The sequence below is a fragment of the Sycon ciliatum genome, chromosome 1 (assembly GCF_964019385.1).
Source record: "Sycon ciliatum chromosome 1, ocSycCili1.1, whole genome shotgun sequence".
Taxonomy (NCBI): Eukaryota; Metazoa; Porifera; class Calcarea; order Leucosolenida; family Sycettidae; genus Sycon; species Sycon ciliatum.
In genome coordinates this window covers 61,164,555-61,183,363 of record NC_088643.1, presented here as the reverse complement: position 1 = coordinate 61,183,363, position 18,809 = coordinate 61,164,555, and the positions used below count along the sequence as shown (strand labels likewise).

At 50.2% G+C, this 18,809-nt stretch overlaps 2 protein-coding genes across 2 annotated transcripts; one reads left to right on the top strand and one right to left on the bottom strand.

The window, feature by feature from the left end:
* Positions 1–604: 604 nt before the first annotated feature.
* Positions 605–7,711, bottom strand: LOC135804707 (mucin-5AC-like). Its single transcript, XM_065318647.1, has 6 exons — positions 7,352–7,711; positions 6,603–6,798; positions 5,371–5,420; positions 3,158–4,795; positions 2,555–2,663; positions 605–1,818 (listed from the first exon to the last, which is right to left on the bottom strand). The coding sequence occupies exons 1-6, from the start codon at positions 7,446–7,448 to the stop codon at positions 1,512–1,514; spliced, it is 2,397 nt and encodes a 798-aa protein (XP_065174719.1). The 5' UTR covers positions 7,449–7,711; the 3' UTR covers positions 605–1,511.
* A 4,826-nt stretch (positions 7,712–12,537) lies between these two features.
* Positions 12,538–15,679, top strand: LOC135807053 (uncharacterized). The gene has a single exon (XM_065321137.1). The coding sequence runs from the start codon at positions 13,200–13,202 to the stop codon at positions 15,375–15,377; it is 2,178 nt and encodes a 725-aa protein (XP_065177209.1). The 5' UTR covers positions 12,538–13,199; the 3' UTR covers positions 15,378–15,679.
* The last annotated feature ends 3,130 nt before the right edge of the window (positions 15,680–18,809 follow it).

The following is an 18,809-nucleotide window of genomic DNA, read 5'->3' as shown; positions in this document are numbered from 1 at the left end:
CTACAACATATGGGCCAATCGCGGTCATCCGTGCTTTTATAAGAACGAAATGGCGCTTTTAGTGACATTTTGCATACAAATCCCCATCTAGTAGGGCGCAGTCACCCAGTTTCGGTGGAAGTGCGCGAGTTCGATTGGGATTCAAGTAGGAAGGGAGCGTCTCAGCTTCCTCGGACCAAGACCATTCGACTCAGCACCCCGAAGACTACAACTGGTGAAATTTTAATTTTTGCCTTAACTTCCCCTTTAAAATACCTAATTGGCTGACCATACTACCCGGTATCTTACTAATACTAGTACAGTACTCTCTTATGGCCCGCAGTCGAGACAGTGAAACACGGTCTCCACGTGGAGTCTTGGCACTGTGCAGTGTGCACTGCCTTCATTCTTCCTTCAGTGCCTCTGCGGGTGTGCCCCATGAATCAATAAACATGCAATGATTTCATGATTTCAAGCGGGCAGTCTAATTTTCAAGAAACTTTCAGCGGACCCCCCCCCCCCCCCCCCTCAAGAGTAAGTCAGTACAATCATGTAATGCCGGGTACTGGCAGTCGGATGGATGACATACCACCCTAAAAGACCAACGTCCCTGCCAGCATTGTCATTATGAAGCTCTCAAAGGAACTGGAACACTCCGGACGATGTCAAACCGAAAAATAGACGAAGCAGTCATGAGCAAAGGAGTGCCGGTACATGTAATAATACTTCGAAGTATAACATTGAATCTGTTACCATTAAAAACTTGAAAAGAATAAAAATAACACCAGATCAGGCAGCAAGCAGAATAATGCCGTGAATGCATGTAGTGGCAAACAGCAGCTCTCTCGGCGTACCCCAGTGCACTCGTAAGCACGCAAACTCAGTTACATAGCCTTAGCTTTTCTGACAGCATGATGTGCCCTCCCCTAGGGATACACAGCATCGCAGTGTGTGTGCACGCACGCACGCACATATGCACAGCATATTGTGTGCATGCGCATGTGCGCGTACATGTACTCTGCGAACACTGACCCAAAGCAAAGAGGGCATAATCTGACCTGGTGATACTGTCATTAATAGAGGGCAATTACACTGAGCTGGCAGGTAGATGCAAAGCAACATGCACACACACACACACACACACACACACACACACACACACACACACACACACACACACACACACACACACACACACACACACACACACACACACACACACATGCATACACACACACATACATCCACACACACACACACACACACACACACACACACACACACACACACACGCACACACACACACACACACACACACACACACACACACACACACACATGTGCACGCACACACACACACACACGCACACACACACACACACACACACACACACACACATGTGCACGCACACACACACACACACACACACACACACACACACACACACACAGAACACACTCAGCTTACAGAGGCATCGATGTGTATCACTAGACCGTTCAATAGGACATCACAATACCAAGTTACTGGCTTCTTAGATCATCAGAGTGTCGCCTTCACCACCTGAGCTACCCGTGGTGCTGGCTGTAGGTGACAGGGCAGGGTCGGCAGACGTTGCACTCGACTCAGAAGTTGCGGCCGACGCACCAGCACCGTCGTTGGCAACCTTGCCCGACATCATGCTGGGACTTTCCCTCATTTCCTGCGGCATGTTGTGCATTAGGTATGGCCGCGAGCCGTCCGCACTGGCGCCTTCAGCGGCTGCTGCCGTGCTGACATTGTACACTGACCATTCCTGATCCACACCGGCCAGCTGGAACTTGCCCTGTCGTGAGCGGTTCCTGTCCGCACAGCAACCAGACAAAAGCCACAGTATTGGGTCATCAGTCGGCCACCACCTAACATAGCGGCGCAGTGACTACGAAAACGTGTGGCACTGGCAAAAACAGTGTGGCAGCAAATGCTCGTGTGGCACCAAGAGTCCGAAAGTAAGAGCATACAACTATGATCTATTTTCTATGGGCCAGCTTTGCGGCACTGATGATGCCTTCATTACGTCATGAAGCTTCATTTGTAGTACGGAAAATATACAGGCATGCTTTTCCCCCTGTTGTTTGAAACAGCTCGTGCACCTAAAACTTAGGGATTGCGCCGGGACTTGTAGTAAGAAGTGAAGCTCAGTGGGCTGGCAAAGGAGATCATTTATTTTGATTGCATGGATGCTGGACGACATTTTTGCATCATGTGTGCAGGGCGTTATGTCTCATGTGAAGGCAGCACTGCTGGGTAGTACTCGTACTGGGCCAAATTTAAATCATAGTTGCATACTCTTGGCGGTGCACTCTTGATAGCATGGGTAAGAGAGTGCACTGTTGTAAAATGTGTTGACTTCATTCAAAAATCAAAACCCCTCCTCTTTCTGCTATTTGTACACATACATGTACTCGGGAGTATGACATCCATTGTATGTAATGATAGGAGTTTTAAAACCGACACCTTTTTTTCTTAAACCAAGGAGTTCATACTACTTCCACATCACACGTGCACGCTGAAGTTTAACTGTAACGTGCTGCTTACCAGCGAATGCACAGGACTATCAACAGCGCGGCAAGGAGACCGCCGACAATGCACGCCGCTATGATGATGATAGTGGAGGTGGCCAGTCCACCGCTCACAGCCGCAGCAACTGCAGGGCACAACATTGACAGTTCAGCACACATGTGTTGTTATGCTTATAACAGCTTTTACTGCACATTTCACAGCATTTCGGAAGAAACCGAGGCTAAGGGACGTCCACACATGTAAATATCGAGGGTTTTTCCGCAAACACATTACTTGTGAGGCGAGAGGGGCTGACTAGTTTCGTTGCAAAACCATCTGCACATGCCTCACACTGCCTCATAATCGTGTGTGTGTGTGTGTGTGTGTGTGTGTGTGTGTGTGTGTGTGTGTGTGTGTGTGTGTGTGTGTGTGTGTGTGTGTACATGCTTCACATTGCACATACCTCACACTGAGCACAATTGTATGTTAGCATGCTGATGGTGCTTATTCGACATTGGAGATTTCGCCAACGCTTTGGGGCCGTTGGACGTGTGCTTTTATATGCTCATATCATCCCAACATTGCACAAGTACTACTGCAAGTACTACTGCATGTACAGGAATTGATAGTATTACATACCCGGTGGACCTGTTGTGGTCGGCTGAACGCTTGTTACACCAGCGCTTCCCGGTGCTGCCGTAGCACCAGTCAAACCAATCCCTGCAGAGCCTGCAGTGCCGCTGGTGGTGGTAGCAGCGGTGGTGGCGGTGGTAGTGGCGGCAGCAGAGCCTGGTTGTGAGCTAGCGGCAGTGGGCAGCGTGCCTGTTGCACTGGGCTGTGCAGTTGCAGCAGAAGATGCGACCGTTCCGCTCGTGCCTGCATTTGTGAGGGGACTTGTCACTCCCGTACCCGTGCCACTAGACATTGATGGTTGAGCTGCTGTGGCGGTTGTCGCCACCGCTGTACCTGTTCCAGTTCCAGTCGTGGGAGCGGTGGACGTCGCTGCTGAAGCTGTCAGGGTGGTTGCAGTGGACCCGGTACCCGCCTGCGTTGTTGCACCCGTAGCCGTGCTGAGCACTGCTGTTGCGGTGTTACTCTGGCTCTGGCTGATTGTACCGCTTGTGCCAGTGGTAAGAAGAGTAGTGCCTGTGCCGGTACTGGTGGTAGCTGGTAGTGTGGACGCTGTGCCGGTGTTGGTAGTTTCCGGAGCTGTAGAGGCAGTCCCTGTCGGTGCTGTGCCGGTGTTTGTAGTTTCCGGTGCTGTAGAGGCAGTCCCTGTCGGTGCTGTGACGGTGTTTGTTGTTTCCGGTGCTGTAGAGGCAGTCCCTGTCGGTGCTGGTGTCGTGCTGCCCGTAACAACGGCGGTGGATGCTGTTGATGTCGTGCCTGTAGCTTCTGATCCTGTCTGTGCCACTGGTCCAGTGTTAGTGGCTGCAGTGCCAGGTGTGACGGTCTCGGTAGATACACTCGGCGAGGTGCTTGTCGGTGTGGTCACGGCTTGTGAGCTAATAACTCCCTGTGTTGGTGTACTGCCTGTGTTGGTTGCTTGTGCCGAGACAGTAGTGGCTGTAGCGGTCATTGCCTCTGTGCTGCCGGTCACAGTGCTCGTTGCCGGCTGACTTGGCGACGTGTTGGCACTTCCAGACACCGTGGGACCTGAGGGGGTCGGTGTGTCCGTAGTGCCAGCAGTGGCTGTGCCCGTAGTCAGGGTGACTCCAGCAGTGGTTGCAAGACTGGGCGTAGCTGTACTACCAGTCTGCTGTTGTGTGGTTGGCACCATTGTCACTGTGCCAGTGGTGGGTGGGGTAGCGACATCGCTCGCCGTCGTGCCCTGGGCTTCGGTTGTCGTCGTCGGCTGAGTCGATGGAGCCAGGGTAGCACTGGTTCCTGTTACAGCGGTGGTCACTTCTGCAGTCGCCGTAGCAGCAGTCGGCTGAGTGCCTGACACCGTTGTGATCATAGGCGTCGATGAACCATCAGAAGATTGTGGTCCAGGAGAAGTGCCTTGAGAGGGGCTGCTGGGAGCAGCACTGCTTCCAGTTAATGCCACTGTAGTCCGCCCAGTAGCCGCCGCCGTCGTTGCTTGTGCTGAGGTTGTGGGTTGTTCTGTTAAAGTTGTCAGGGGCTGGGCAGGAGATGTAGTAGGTAGCTGTGAAGAGGTTGTCGGTCCCTGCGCAGTTGTCGTTTGTTGCCCCGTCGGTGTTGTTTCCTGTTGCGTTGAACTGCTGGAGGCGGTGGGAGTGGTCTGCTGTGGCTGTGTTGCAGTTGTCTCCACTGCTACAATAGAGAAGAAGAAAAGAGTATGCAGAAATATTAGAATGGATCATTTCTTGTGAAGCCACCTTAAAACGAGGACAAGCACATGTAATCACAAAATTAATGTTATTTCAAGTTTGGAGCGTTGGTCTACTTTCATGCAATATAAACTTACAAAGGAAGCAACAACAAAGGCTACTGTATGTTTACTGCGTTTATTGCACTGGTGTATACTCTCTTTCTTCTCACTTTTGTCTTGCAAGCAAAGTTGAGTCACCTTCAAGATTTCCTTTGTTTGTGCTACATGTAGTGTAAGCTGCATGTACAGTAAAACCTGGTGTAAGCGTCGACCTCTGGGTTTATCAACCACCTGCTCTTAACGACCATTTTTCCATGCACGGGCAGTTCTACGCAGAATCTGTGGGACCTGGTTCTAAAGACCGCCTGGCTTTAACGACTTTTTTTGCTTGCTTGGTCGCTAAAACCAGGTTTTACTGTAAATGCAAGGCGCATTTCTGCCTGTACTTCTCAGATAGAGGTGCATCTTACACTCCAGAAATCGAGAACTATGCTATAATGTGCATCATTGTTCTCACCAGAGGTTGTTTCAGCTGCGGTGGTAGTGACAACTTCTGTTGGAGTTACCCTGTGTTCACAATCAGGAAAACAAGTCCAATAAGTATTTAAAAAAGTCAATTTCACTACATGTTCATGTTGAGAAATAGAAAAACGTGAACTGACGTACAAATAAACGATGCCGTACCAGCGCTTTGGCCGAGTGGTTGTGGGCTTGCCTGCGAACCACAAGGTCCCGAGTCGCTGGGAGCAGGGAGCGTGTACTGTGCTAGCAAATGTGGTGATGCATGCGCGAACCACTTTACATGTAGTGAACTGCGCGACACTCACGGGTCAACTGGGTACTTCTCGGGAGTGAGGGTAACCTGGATGCAGCTAACGAGGTTAGCCCCCTTGTCAGGCATTGGTTGTGAGACTTACCATCTCACCCTGGTATCACAGGCATGGTGGTGGCCTGGCACATGCGAAACTTCCTAAGCTGGTTGTGTTTCTCAACGCAATTGTATAGCCGGTGGTAACGCGGACGTGCAAACTTTACTTTGTTTATACCTACTGCCAACCTTTGCAAGCCTGAGATCGGGACAATGACATACCGTAAAAGCCCGTGTATAGACCCCCCGGGCGTATAGAATAGCAGCCTCGATTTCCTGGGTGTATACAAGGGCACGGGCGTTATTTTGGAACCGGGCGTTATTTTGGAACCGGGCGTTATTTTGGAACCGGGCGTATACTTGGAATAGGGATAGCAGTAAGTATTGGGTATCAGTACCTGTACATGTACTGGTCTTTCCGGCATACCTGGGCGTATACATGGGCATGGGCGCTATTTTGAAACAAAAGTGTTGTCTTCCCCTGACTGGGCGTGTACACGGAGGGTGGGCGTTATTTCGAGTGGGCGTATACAGGGGCTTTTACGGTAGCGTAGGTAGTAGGTATAGGAAAGAAGATGTACACAAATGTAGCTGTGAGGAGGCATGCGACTAATGCACTTTTGGGTGCCTATTACCAGCCTCGATATCGGGACGGTCCAGGCCTAATCGGCATGGTGGGCAGGCCAGGTATGCAATGCATAAACCACTGCACAACCCCATACTCACATAGTTGTATAAACCACTGCACAATCCCATACTCACATAAACCACTGCACAATCCCATACTCACATAAACTACTGCACAACCCCATGCTCACACTGCACAACCCCATACTCACACTGCACAATCCCATACTCACACTGCACAATCCCATACTCACATAGTTGTTTCTGGAGCGGCTGACGTGGTGATTGCACTGCTCGATGTGACCGGTTGCGTTGCTGTTGTTGTCGATACTGATGGTGTAGCTGATACCGAGGAGCTCGCAATGGTCGGCGAGGCAGCCGGCGTACTTGCGGATGGTGACATTACCATGGTAGACGGCGGTGCTAATGAGGTGGCTGGTGTCGGGTTGACTGTAACAGTGTAAACCCACAGCACACAACAGCGTAGACGTAGACAGAGTCATGATAGGCCCATTGCGCAATGACCTAGTTTGTATCGGCACCTCCCTACACACAGCCGCCTGGGCATGGTTGTGTCGAGTTTTCAGATGTCTCATCACATGGAGGCGTGATGTGGGAAATGTGAGCAGCAGCAGCAGCAGCAGCAAGGCTGCTTCCTTAGGTGACATGACCACCATGTCTGCAATGGTGTGTTATCTGTTTAGTATGGTTTCCGGGCGGATACAGAGCTGCATGCACTGTGGTGTGATGCAGTAGCATAGGTTGTGCAAATCCGGATTTTGTCAATCTGATCAGTCTGAGTAGAGAGTACAGTGATTATGCAGACAAAACACTATATGAGTGACTGTCTGACTGTCTGACTGTCACAGTGTAGAGATCCAACCGCCAAGCAGATTGTTGCTGATCACTTGGCAATACATGCCATTGTATCACCCCCCCCCCCCCCCCCCCCCCCACACACACACACACACAAACAGTATGCTTAGGGACACTGTCTTCTGACCTTGTTGTCCAGATGTAAGAATAAGATCCTGTGATCGCATTGCACACGTGATCAGCACCAATAGCCACCATCGACGACACCCTATCCACCTATCCATAGCTTACGGGCTCTTCAAAGTGACTTCAGCTATGTCTCTGGCCGATATGACTTGATTTCAGAATTACAAAGTGTGGTTTCGATCTGGCTAGGGTTCTGCAATGATCCTTTCGCAACAGAATATTTGATCTTGGCGAAGATCCGAGAGGAAGAGGATCCGGACAATGTTCAGCAATCGCAAAGCGACACTGCTGCCACATCCTGCCGTTACTCATCTTCCCGCGAGAGCGAGAAACACACCGACAGTGGACGCAGGACAGGGCTGTGCACGGTCCAGTCTGGCCAGCGCGAGCGCTGCACCGGAAGATCACTCCGCAAAGCTGGCTGTGCACGGGACTTGAACACCAACCACCAAGTAGATCTACCGTCCGTCGTCCTCATTCAGCTCAGGATCACGAGCTACAAGCCACGGGTCGAGTGCATGAGTCCAATTCTCAGCATGCGCGATGCTGCTCCTGCCGTGGGTGACAAATGCCATGGAAATGCGTCAGACACTTGCTGTTGTTGAATGTTGTTCACCTTGTTGTCGCTACTGCTACTTGCCACCTCCCGGTTGGCTTTGATCAAGGCGCTTTGTAGGCATTGATGAAAGTCTAATTGTATCACAAAACAGCATTACACTCGTGAACAGCAGGGTCACTGCGACGAAACATAATCATTGACATTGTCCGAATGGTGGTCCAGATATTCACATACCGATAGCCCTGGAGAGAACAGTAGCAGTTGATGCCTTGGTTCAAAGGGCAAACCGGTCTGGAGCACTCCTGAAGTTATGTGGTTGGGAGTCGGTACAAACACTGGCACGTTGGGAAGAGAAAGGATATGGCACGGGCCAGCAGCCAACACTTCATACAAAAATCATGTGGGATCATGCTTTTAGCTAGTTTTTATGACAACGGAAGAGGCCCACGTGCATGCATGACACTCCAAACTTCCAGGCTGTCCAAGAGAGAGCTCAATACCGAGAGGCAGAGCTATTGTTTTCTGATGTTCGCTTAGTGCGTGAAACTCAGAGTTAAAACACTTTTTCTGTCCTCTTATTGTTTGTCGGTGTATATCATACAGTTGAGGAAGTATTACTACTACTCTTGGGGGGTGTTAACGTACCTGTCGTTAGTAGTCGAGGGTCAAAACCAAGGAGTAGTAAAATACCACATACTTGGTGTTTTACTACTCCATGGTGAAAACGAACCGATGCGGGCGATGGATGCGTTTCCATACCATTACCAGGCTCTGTTTCTGATGAAGCCTGCGACTCTTGTCGATCTAAGGGAATGAAATGGTAGATCTACGCTGCAAAATCCAGTGCATCTGTCGCGCAATTGCATCTCATTAGACACCACAATCACGACTTAGTCTAGACGTCTGCAGGTATGCATACTAGTAATTGTGCAGTTCAACTGTTGCAAAACCAGCGGCCTTCCGCACAGCAGCAGCAGCAGCAGCAGCAGTCGTTAGCTGGTGTTGTTCTTTGACTTCTGAGCTAGGAGTAGGAGCTGTAGATCTACACTGTATACATGTAGCAGCTGTTACTCAGTACAATGTACATGTATGTGCGAGTGCAAGACATCGGCCATGCTTGTGCCGTAGCTCAGTAGTCAGTAGATCTACCAGGGAGTCGACTCCCTCTGGTCATAGCCAGATCCTATGAAGTATGATGTACGCATCCGTAGTAATGCAGAACTAATCGAGAAGCAGAGCATGCACGTGTACTGCACTGGATGTGTGCTGCGGAGTTGGTCGTGTGAAGGCGAAGTGGCTCCACTTCGAAATACAATGGTCTTTCGGTGATACCGGAATCAGCTGTAACACTCTCTGCCTCCAGGCCCGAACCGGGACGTTTCCACCATCGTGCAAGAACCCTTGCTTGGCCTCGGAGGGAAGGTCTCTACCAAATCTCAAGTCCTTGGAATTACATGACATGCCTCATTTGATGAATACATGTAGTCTATGAACTTTCCTTGAGGTTTTTCTTTGACACCCTACAGGGTCACCTGGTCTTTGCAGAGCTCGAAGGCTACCTTCAACAGTCCTCAGAGTACATGTAGCCCTTGGCCAAGAGTAGTATTATTACATGTATGTACTCTTGCCTAGGCGGTTGATGTCGGCAGAGAAATCAGTGGCAGGATTTGGTACTTTTTCTGGTACCCCCTGAGGATGTACCCCGTTTGCTGACAGTGCTAAACACCGCGGAGGCAGAGCGTAATACAGAACAACAAGGACAATCAAGGCTTGTTTACAGTTGCCTGATGATTGCGAGAGCATGAAATTTGAAGTAGCAGCAGACAAGCCTTGATTGTCCTTGTTGTTCTGTACGTTTTCTGGTATATTTCATGCATGTCTGGTATGTGGATAAAGAAAGCTAAAGCACAAAGAGCGAAAAGCACAGGAAACCTGCCCTTCACAGTGCCGGGCGCCTCACTCGGGTCGGCATCCAGCATACGCAGTGAGCCTGGATTGGAAGGTCACGTGTTTAGGATACTGTAGTGTCTTAGATTAGCCTGTCTTGCATAGAAGCCTGTTTTGAATATAAGCCTGATTCTCAAGATGCACATAAGCATAGAGATACGTGGTTTGAATAGAAGCCTGACTTGAATAGAAGCCTAGCACTGACATCGGATTTACAGAAATAAGCCGTGACATTACGGTAACTACATGCATACTAGTAATCATGGACGTCAATAATTATTACCCTCTATATGATCTAAAAGGCACAATAGCGATAGTTCCCCGATTACCTAGAGCGCTCAACACCACAAGGATGGAGCATTACCATTTGGACCCAGATGATGTACAGGTTATCAATATCAGTGGTCTGAGGATTGCCTTAGCTTTGCTATGTGCATGCGACGCAGCATTACAACAATGACCTAGCAGGTTGTCTATGTTCTCTGCTGCCTTTGTGGTCTAAAAGGCATGTTGACGCCTCGCTTCTTGCATACTCTCTTCCAGCCTTGGTAGAAGCAAGAACCCCGAAAAAGCTCTATCAGTCAGCATGAAGACTATTTGGTCTGTCAGAACTCAGGAGTTGGTGCCACTGTCAAGCGCAACTATAACACTTTAGTTTAGACGCTGGCTTAAAAGTCGTATCAACCATGCAGAGCAAAAAGATGCCAGTTACCGACACCATCACCCCGATTACAAAAGAATGGCGTAATCCATGAAACTAGACTGGCCAATGGGGTAGTATTGGCACCACCAATGAATGTGGCTGGTGGCTCATTCGAGGGTGAAATAGAATTGGGCTATCGAACAGCTAGCCCGGTCTGTAAGCTCCAATACCCCCGAATACCCCGTAACAATGCAGCCGGAAGCTGCGAGTTGTGCATCAACATTGCCACGAGCACCAGCAGTCCTCAGCCTAGAGCCAAGATCATGAAGATCACAATCATATCGCTGGTGACTTTTGAACTACATGTAGAGGCTCGGAGATTGAGAACATAATGTACATGTTAATGGCATTGCTCATCATCTTGCAAACTGCAAGGTACATTGCAATAATGGTCTTCAAATCAATTCAGTCGAGTGTTACTTTCTCAGGCATGCATTGGCAGTGCAGGGGCGAACGTTAAAGGGGAAGTATACCCTAAAATCAAATTTTCACCAGTTGTAGTCTTCGGGGTGCTGAGTCGAATGGTCTTGGTCCGAGGAAGCTGAGACGCTCCCTTCCTACTTGAATCCCAATCGAACTCGCGCACTTCCACCGAAACTGGGTGACTGCGCCCTACTAGATGGGGATTTGTATGCAAAATCTCACTAAAAGCGCCATTTCGTTCTTATAAAAGCACGGATGACCGCGATTGGCCCATATGTTGTAGTCTTTTGGACGCTGAGTCGACTGGTTTTGGTCCGAAAAGGCTGCGATGCAGCGTTCCTCCTTTATTCCCAATCGAACATGGTTGAACAAGCGGTCACGTGCTCCTGCGTACACCAGTCACCTGGTCACCGTGCCTGCAGGGTACAACTTACTAGCCTGTTTGACCTTTTTTGGGTGCAGTCCTGTCACTCGAGTTGAACTCGAGTTGAACCTTGGTGTGAAAGTTGTCGCCTGCTGGCGCGGTGACCAGGTGATTTGGGCACCCAGGAGCACGTGACCGCGTGTTCAACCATGTTCGATTGGGAATAAAGGAGGAACGCTGCATCGCAGCCTTTTCGGACCAAAACCAGTCGACTCAGCGTCCAAAAGACTACAACATATGGGCCAATCGCGGTCATCCGTGCTTTTATAAGAACGAAATGGCGCTTTTAGTGAGATTTTGCATACAAATCCCCATCTAGTAGGGCGCAGTCACCCAGTTTCGGTGGAAGTGCGCGAGTTCGATTGGGATTCAAGTAGGAAGGGAGCGTCGCAGCTTCCTCGGACCAAGACCATTCGACTCAGCACCCCGAAGACTACAACTGGTGAAAATTTGATTTTAGGGTATACTTCCCCTTTAATGATTGTTTTGAAGAGGTACATTGTATTGTATTCTATCTGGGTGCATTGTGACATTGTTCTCAAAATTCTCCGATTCCGCTGAATTCCCCTACTAGTCTTGATATTGGTTTCTGTTGTGAATGCAGCGTGGCTAGCTGTATGCCCCTGCAGCATCAACGCTGTGATACTAGCACGGCCATAAGGCGAGCGAAAGGACCTACGCGATACGATACATGTAGCACATAAATACAGCAGCACAGGTCTGGCCAACAGCCATTACCTAGTACTAGTAGTAGTAGTGTCGGCGAATCATGACAATCATCGTGGATGCGTGAAATGAGCCGCATTGCGCTGGGCACTACTTTAAAATACTGGCGACGACCTTGAAGCTTGATGGCCTTGCCTGGCACAGACACATCTAAACTAACTAAAGTTACTTACAGTCCAGTATAGCACACAAGGTCTGGGTGACCCATCAGTGGCATCACTTGTCTTTGCTATCACCAACTTGCAAGGCCTTTACTGTTACCTGGTACTGCAGCAGTGGCAACTGAAATCCGACCCCAACTCGGTGCGCTCACTTTGCAAAGACCCAGCACATGCTTTTAACATCAGGTAGACTACTAGTAGTAAGTAGTAGTAGGGACTACAACAATGTAGAATCGGCGATAATTGAGCACAAAAATCAGTGGTCGGATTTCAGTTGCCACCAATAGTACTGGCTGGCCAAACTGGGCATGCAGCGTGCCACATCTTCACACTCGTACTCGTAGAGAACGAACCCTCAGAGTGAGTAGAGGTTGAGCTACGCTACGTCCTAGGCGGCTCGTGTCCTACTGAGTGAGTAGATCTACTGTTGCCGGTTGAGCACCTGAGGCTGCGCATCAGTTGCAGCTTCATCATACGCAGTACATACGCAGTCAGCAGCTACGGACGCTGGAAGCAGGAAGTGGCAGTGAAAGGCACTACGGCCCTGATCGCATCCCTTACTGTCTTGTGTCCTCTAGTGGCTGTCTCTAGCTCTGTCCGTTTATCTTCTGTTTATTTCTAGCTGGGTTGATTGCCTGTAACAGTGTTGCACCGTTGCGCTATGCAAGGATTCGCTGCACCAGTGAGCAACATGGCCTTACCGTTACCGGACGAGATGTAAGGGTAACGCCTGGCTTACGGTATACCACCTATAGTAATCGTCCTGTTCTGGGCGCAGTCAATGGTTGCATCTGGCGCGCCAAAAGTCTCCTTGTAGCGGTAGTACTAGTAGGATTAAATTAATCTGCCCACCTGCCACTAGCAAAGGAAGTCAGATTGTTCTTATTCTTCTTCGTCTTCACCATAATGGGCCGGCTATTTCTGCTGATCCTGGATCTCCTGGCGGGCACGCTCTTGGTAGTTCTAGCACTTTCGCAATGCCTATCTAAAGTGCAGTATGTCTCGTCCGAGACCGCCAGATTCGCACAAGTGAACGGGTTTGAAAGCATAGGCGAAGGAATTCTGCGTGGCTCCCTGCTCAACGATATCCCAGACTCTGCGAGACGCACCCGACCCAGCAGTGGACGATGCAAACCACACAAGATCACTAGAGTCTGCAGCGAAACTCCAGTGGTGTCGATTGGTGTCTTCCTCACGAAACATACGCAACATTCGCAGGTCGATGCTAGAACTAGCGCAAAGCAGCTCAGGCGAGAGCTGTTTGCACTTCTCCGAGCATTTCTGCTCTCCTGGAAGCTATGGTCAGCCAGTGAACAGAACGATGGGGACACAGAAGTCCGTTTCAAGCTGCTGATAATTTCTTGCGAACATGACCTGGCCATCATCCGCGCCGCTCGAGGTGTGCTGTTGACCTTTGAACCCGTCTATCGAACAGTAGATGCCCTGGATGTTGCATTAGAAATCATCGATTGTCTTACGGCTACGACTACCGTCGAACCCAACTCTTCAGCAACCGGAAACACCGCTAGCTGCAGCTCTGGGTCGGGAGAGTCTGCCGAAGGCCGAGCAAGTAATGCTGCGAACCGCAATTCCGAAAGTCTACAAGAAATAGCAGCGCACTACATCAGGCAGCGGTGCATGATTTCGCGAAGGAATGTTCTCTTCGCGCTGGGAACTGAATACAGAGACTTTCTGCTGCTTCTCACTTATGCCAAGGACCACGCCATCTTGCAGCACAGCGCCACCATGGATAGGTTCCCGGTTACAGAGAGCGTGAGAGTTTTGCTCACCATTCCGATTCAGCCGCAAAGGTCGGAATCGAATCCGAGGCTGAACACTGGTCATGATCTCAGCTCTCTAAGTTCACAGAAACCTGGCCTGACTTGGCGGCTGTGCTGGATGTACTGTTCTAGGGTTGGTGAGGCTGGTAATGGCGTGGAAATGCCGGACTGCGGAAGGACAGAAGACTGCAAGGATAGCCATGTCGTTAGTCAACCGGAGCAAGGACGCGTAAGCTTAGCACTGAACAGCCACGACATTGTTCTCTACTCGCTCCACATGAAGACTTTGTCGGACCCTGGCGTGCGCGCATGCCAGCACCTGTGGACGAGAGCCTGGAATATGCTGCAACGCAGCACCATGATCACAATTCAATCGGATGCGAGAAGCTCACAAGCCGATGTGGACGCCCTGGCAGATGGCGTGGCTCTGCTTACGCAGGTCTCAACCGACCGTCTGCACAACTTAGAGACGCTGTGCGAGAGGTGGCCAGGTCCTATCGACCTTGCCATACACGTTCAGGACCAGAAGAGCTGGCAGTTGACCAAAGAAACAGTGCGATCATGTTCATGCTGGCAGCGGCTCAGAGCACACTTAGTCTACCAGAATGCCAGTGCAGAACTTTCTTACCCGGTCAATTTCCTACGCAACATCGTCCTGAGCCGGAGCACTGCAGAGTTTGTGTTCATTCTGGACTTTGACTTCATCCCATCGGTCGACTGCTACAGAATGCTCCAGGAGAGGATAAGAACTTCAGACTCATGGGAGAGGCAAGTTCTGGTCGTGCCTGCATTCCAGGTCCAGATCGCTGATGCCCCGATGCCTAGTAATAAGATCGACATGTTACACATGCTGGCTGATGGAACGGCCATGCAGTTTCACGGTGACAAGTTTCCACCAGCCCACCAACCTACAAACATCGGGAAATGGAAATCTGCCGCACAGCTGTACCCGGTCCAGTGGCAGCTGCACTACGAGCCTTACATACTGGCAAAAAGGACCGCCCTGCCAAACTACGACATGTTCATGCCAGCACGCTTTGGCAACAAGGCATCCCACATCATGCACATGGATGCGCTGGGCTTTCAGTTCTACGTGCATCCACATGCGTTCGTTGTTCATAGGTCCCACGTCCCGGCCTGTCAAACGCGCCGACTAACGGGCTGCGTAAGGCGACTGCAGCAGGATTTTGTGACATTTCTGGAAGAGGTGTGCTCACCTTGCGCAAAGAACCGCTACTCTGGATTCAACATGACCTACTCGAAGTTTATGCAGCAAACAGGCAAACTATCTAGCTATGTATGATATTATGACTATGAAAGCCGGTGTCGGAATTTGCGAGGTTGAAAGCATGCAGTCAAATAGTGTCTAGGTCTGAAGAATGTGAAGATAGTATGGTTATTCGCGAGGTTGACTGTACATTGCCACTGTGTATCCTTGTAGTTTCATTTCCTATTATTAATTTTCATTTTCAAAAGTTGGAAATTGGTTGTTCCAACGAGGAACACACGCTTCTTGCCGAACTTGACACTTGACTGACTCACGACTGCCATCCGGAGCACACGAGGAGCACGTCGCACCTTCCACTCGGCAAACCTGCAAGAAAGCACCACTCCCTGCTCAATACACAGTGTTTCGGGGAATTCACCCCTCATCGGTTGAGCTTGAGTAGGCTAAGGAAGATTGTGCCTGAAAAGCACCACTTATATACTGCTCTCCAGGCCAAACCATCACCAGGGATACAAACTTAGAGACGCTTTGTTTCCAGCACGACAAACACCTCGTGAAGCCCTACGTAGCAGCGTGAGTCAGAGTTGCTCATGGGACTTCTAAGTTCCAAAGTTGGGTTTGTTAATTTAAGCTGATAATTAACTTGATTAGGAACAAACACACAACAAACATGTGCACACCACACACATCCATACACCCCCCCCCCCCCCACACACACATGCACACCCACACCCACCCACACCCACCCACACACACCCACACACAAACACACACACACGCACGCACCCCCCCCCCCCCCCCCCCACACACACGCACCTGGTCCTGGTAAACACTGCCATTGCGGTCACGTGTCCCCTTGCGGGGCCGACAATATGGAACGACGAGCGACGGCAGTCCGCTGAGAGGGAGGTCAGGGACTCTGGAGCCATGTTCGAGAGAGCCATCTCCGGCAGCTATGGATCTGGCTTATCATCGGAAATGATCCCTCCCACTGGTGCCACTTGAACTGGCCCATCACTCTCCACAACAGAGCGAACATTCCATGAGCCAATGCTCAGAGTCGTTCCAAGTCGTCGTCTTTGTGTGGTAGTTTGCTCCACTCGCGGGCTTGCAAGGCCTCGCGAAGGACTCCGAGGTGGGGGCGACGAGGAGAGTGTCGGCAACGTAACTATCCGACCAAGTCTCCCGTCGATGAAGACCCCACCTCAGGCACTGTTGGCCTGAACGGCACACACACACACGGCACCCTTATATGCAGAGTTTGCTCGTGACCACCAGTCCATGCAGATCACGTTGAATCCAATGAGAGTAGTCAGAGAGGGCTGGCTAATCATAATTAGCCCCATCCCTCACACAAACAAGTCAACAAAGAGGCATCTTTGGATTGAGGAGTGCTGGTTTCGAAACAACTGGTTTGAAGCTCAAAGTAGAGCTGGTGTTAGCTCAGAGCAGAGCTGCTGTTAGCTCAAAGTAGAGCTGCTGTTAGCTCAAAGTAGAGCTGCGGTTAGCTCAAAGTAGAGCTGCTGTTAGCTCAAAGTAGAGCTGCGGTTAGCTCAAAGTAGAGCTGCTGATAGCTCAAAGTAGAGCTGCTGTTAGCTCAAAGTAGAGCTGCTGTTAGCTCAAGGTAGAGCTGCTGTTAGCTCAAAGTAGAGCTGCTGTTAGCTCAAAGTAGAGCTGCGGTTAGCTCAAAGTAGAGCTGCGGTTAGCTCAAAGTAGAGCTGCTGTTAGCTCAAAGTAGAGCTGCGGTTAGCTCAAAGTAGAGCTGCTGTTAGCTCAAAGTAGAGCTGCTGTTAGCTCAAAGTAGAGCTGCTGTTAGCTCAAAGTAGAGCTGCTGTTAGCTCAACGTAGAGCTGCAATGCTAAATGGATGTAATATAGCGCAAGGCAGAGCCGCAGCAAATAGCTAGATAACACCAGTTGTGAGAGTGGACCCGATTAGTGGGTACGATAATTATGATGGTGTGAATAAGTTGGATAGGGAGGGATGGTGGGAAAAGAAACACTGCTGAAGCACGATCCGTTGTCTGGAAGAGCACAACAGGGCAAGCAAGATTTGTTTTTCTTTTCCGCAAAATGGGCTGGTGCCATTTGTGATTACGCAGCAAAACAAAGCGCATGACGTCAGTCTTGAATGCAGTACAAAGAAGTGCAGTGTGTGCGCTAGTTCGGATTGTTGCTAACAAGCACTAGCACAGCTAGTACACCATTAGCCCCATCCCTCACACAAACAAGTCAACAAAGAGGCATCTTTGGATTGAGGAGTGCTGGTTTCGAAACAACTGGTTTGAAGCTCAAAGTAGAGCTGGTGTTAGCTCAGAGCAGAGCTGCTGTTAGCTCAAAGTAGAGCTGCTGTTAGCTCAAAGTAGAGCTGCGGTTAGCTCAAAGTAGAGCTGCTGTTAGCTCAAAGTAGAGCTGCGGTTAGCTCAAAGTAGAGCTGCTGATAGCTCAAAGTAGAGCTGCTGTTAGCTCAAAGTAGAGCTGCTGTTAGCTCAAGGTAGAGCTGCTGTTAGCTCAAAGTAGAGCTGCTGTTAGCTCAAAGTAGAGCTGCGGTTAGCTCAAAGTAGAGCTGCGGTTAGCTCAAAGTAGAGCTGCTGTTAGCTCAAAGTAGAGCTGCGGTTAGCTCAAAGTAGAGCTGCTGTTAGCTCAAAGTAGAGCTGCTGTTAGCTCAAAGTAGAGCTGCTGTTAGCTCAAAGTAGAGCTGCTGTTAGCTCAACGTAGAGCTGCAATGCTAAATGGATGTAATATAGCGCAAGGCAGAGCCGCAGCAAATAGCTAGATAACACCAGTTGTGAGAGTGGACCCATGAAACCAGCACTCCGTTAGCTAAGCACTATTGACGCACAGCAAGGGTCAATTTATGTCAGCACAGGCAAGCATTGCGCAGCTAGAGTTCAGTAGCTCATTACTCACCCGAGTTGGGGATCATGGCATCCATGGCACGGCAGCAAGCCGGGACGATAGCTGGCGCTTAGCGCTTGTTGTAGTCCGGATGTAGCATAGACACGCATCGCTCTTTCCACTGACCTGCCACTCGGAAGAAGGAGTCGGGGCACTAGCCATAGCAGCGGTGGTGGCTGCACCAATGTAGACCGAATGCCCGGAGTAGTTCGACTGGGATGGTACACCGGCCGCAGCGACAAGGGACCATACTGTTACTGTGAATGACTGCCTGGTCAGCTGCTGTCTGTTCGAGAGTACGAACAAGAGTTGCTCTGGTCCCTCGCGACGAGTGACAAATGGGTAGCTAACAATGGCACGGACCGGGCAGTACGGCGATACAGACGGGCCAATGTCACTAGTAACGCCTTTACCGAATGGGTCCGTCTTGGATGAAAGCAGGAAGAGTTGCAAGCGTCCGTCACCAGGGGAGCTAGTACAGCCCCGTGTGATGCCATTAGTGAATTCAGCACACCGAAGAAATCCAAAGAAGCAGCATGGCGGCTTGGTAGAGCAGCTTGTCATGGCCATTCAGGGTACTACTTTTCCGGCGTGCATCCGTCAGGTGTCG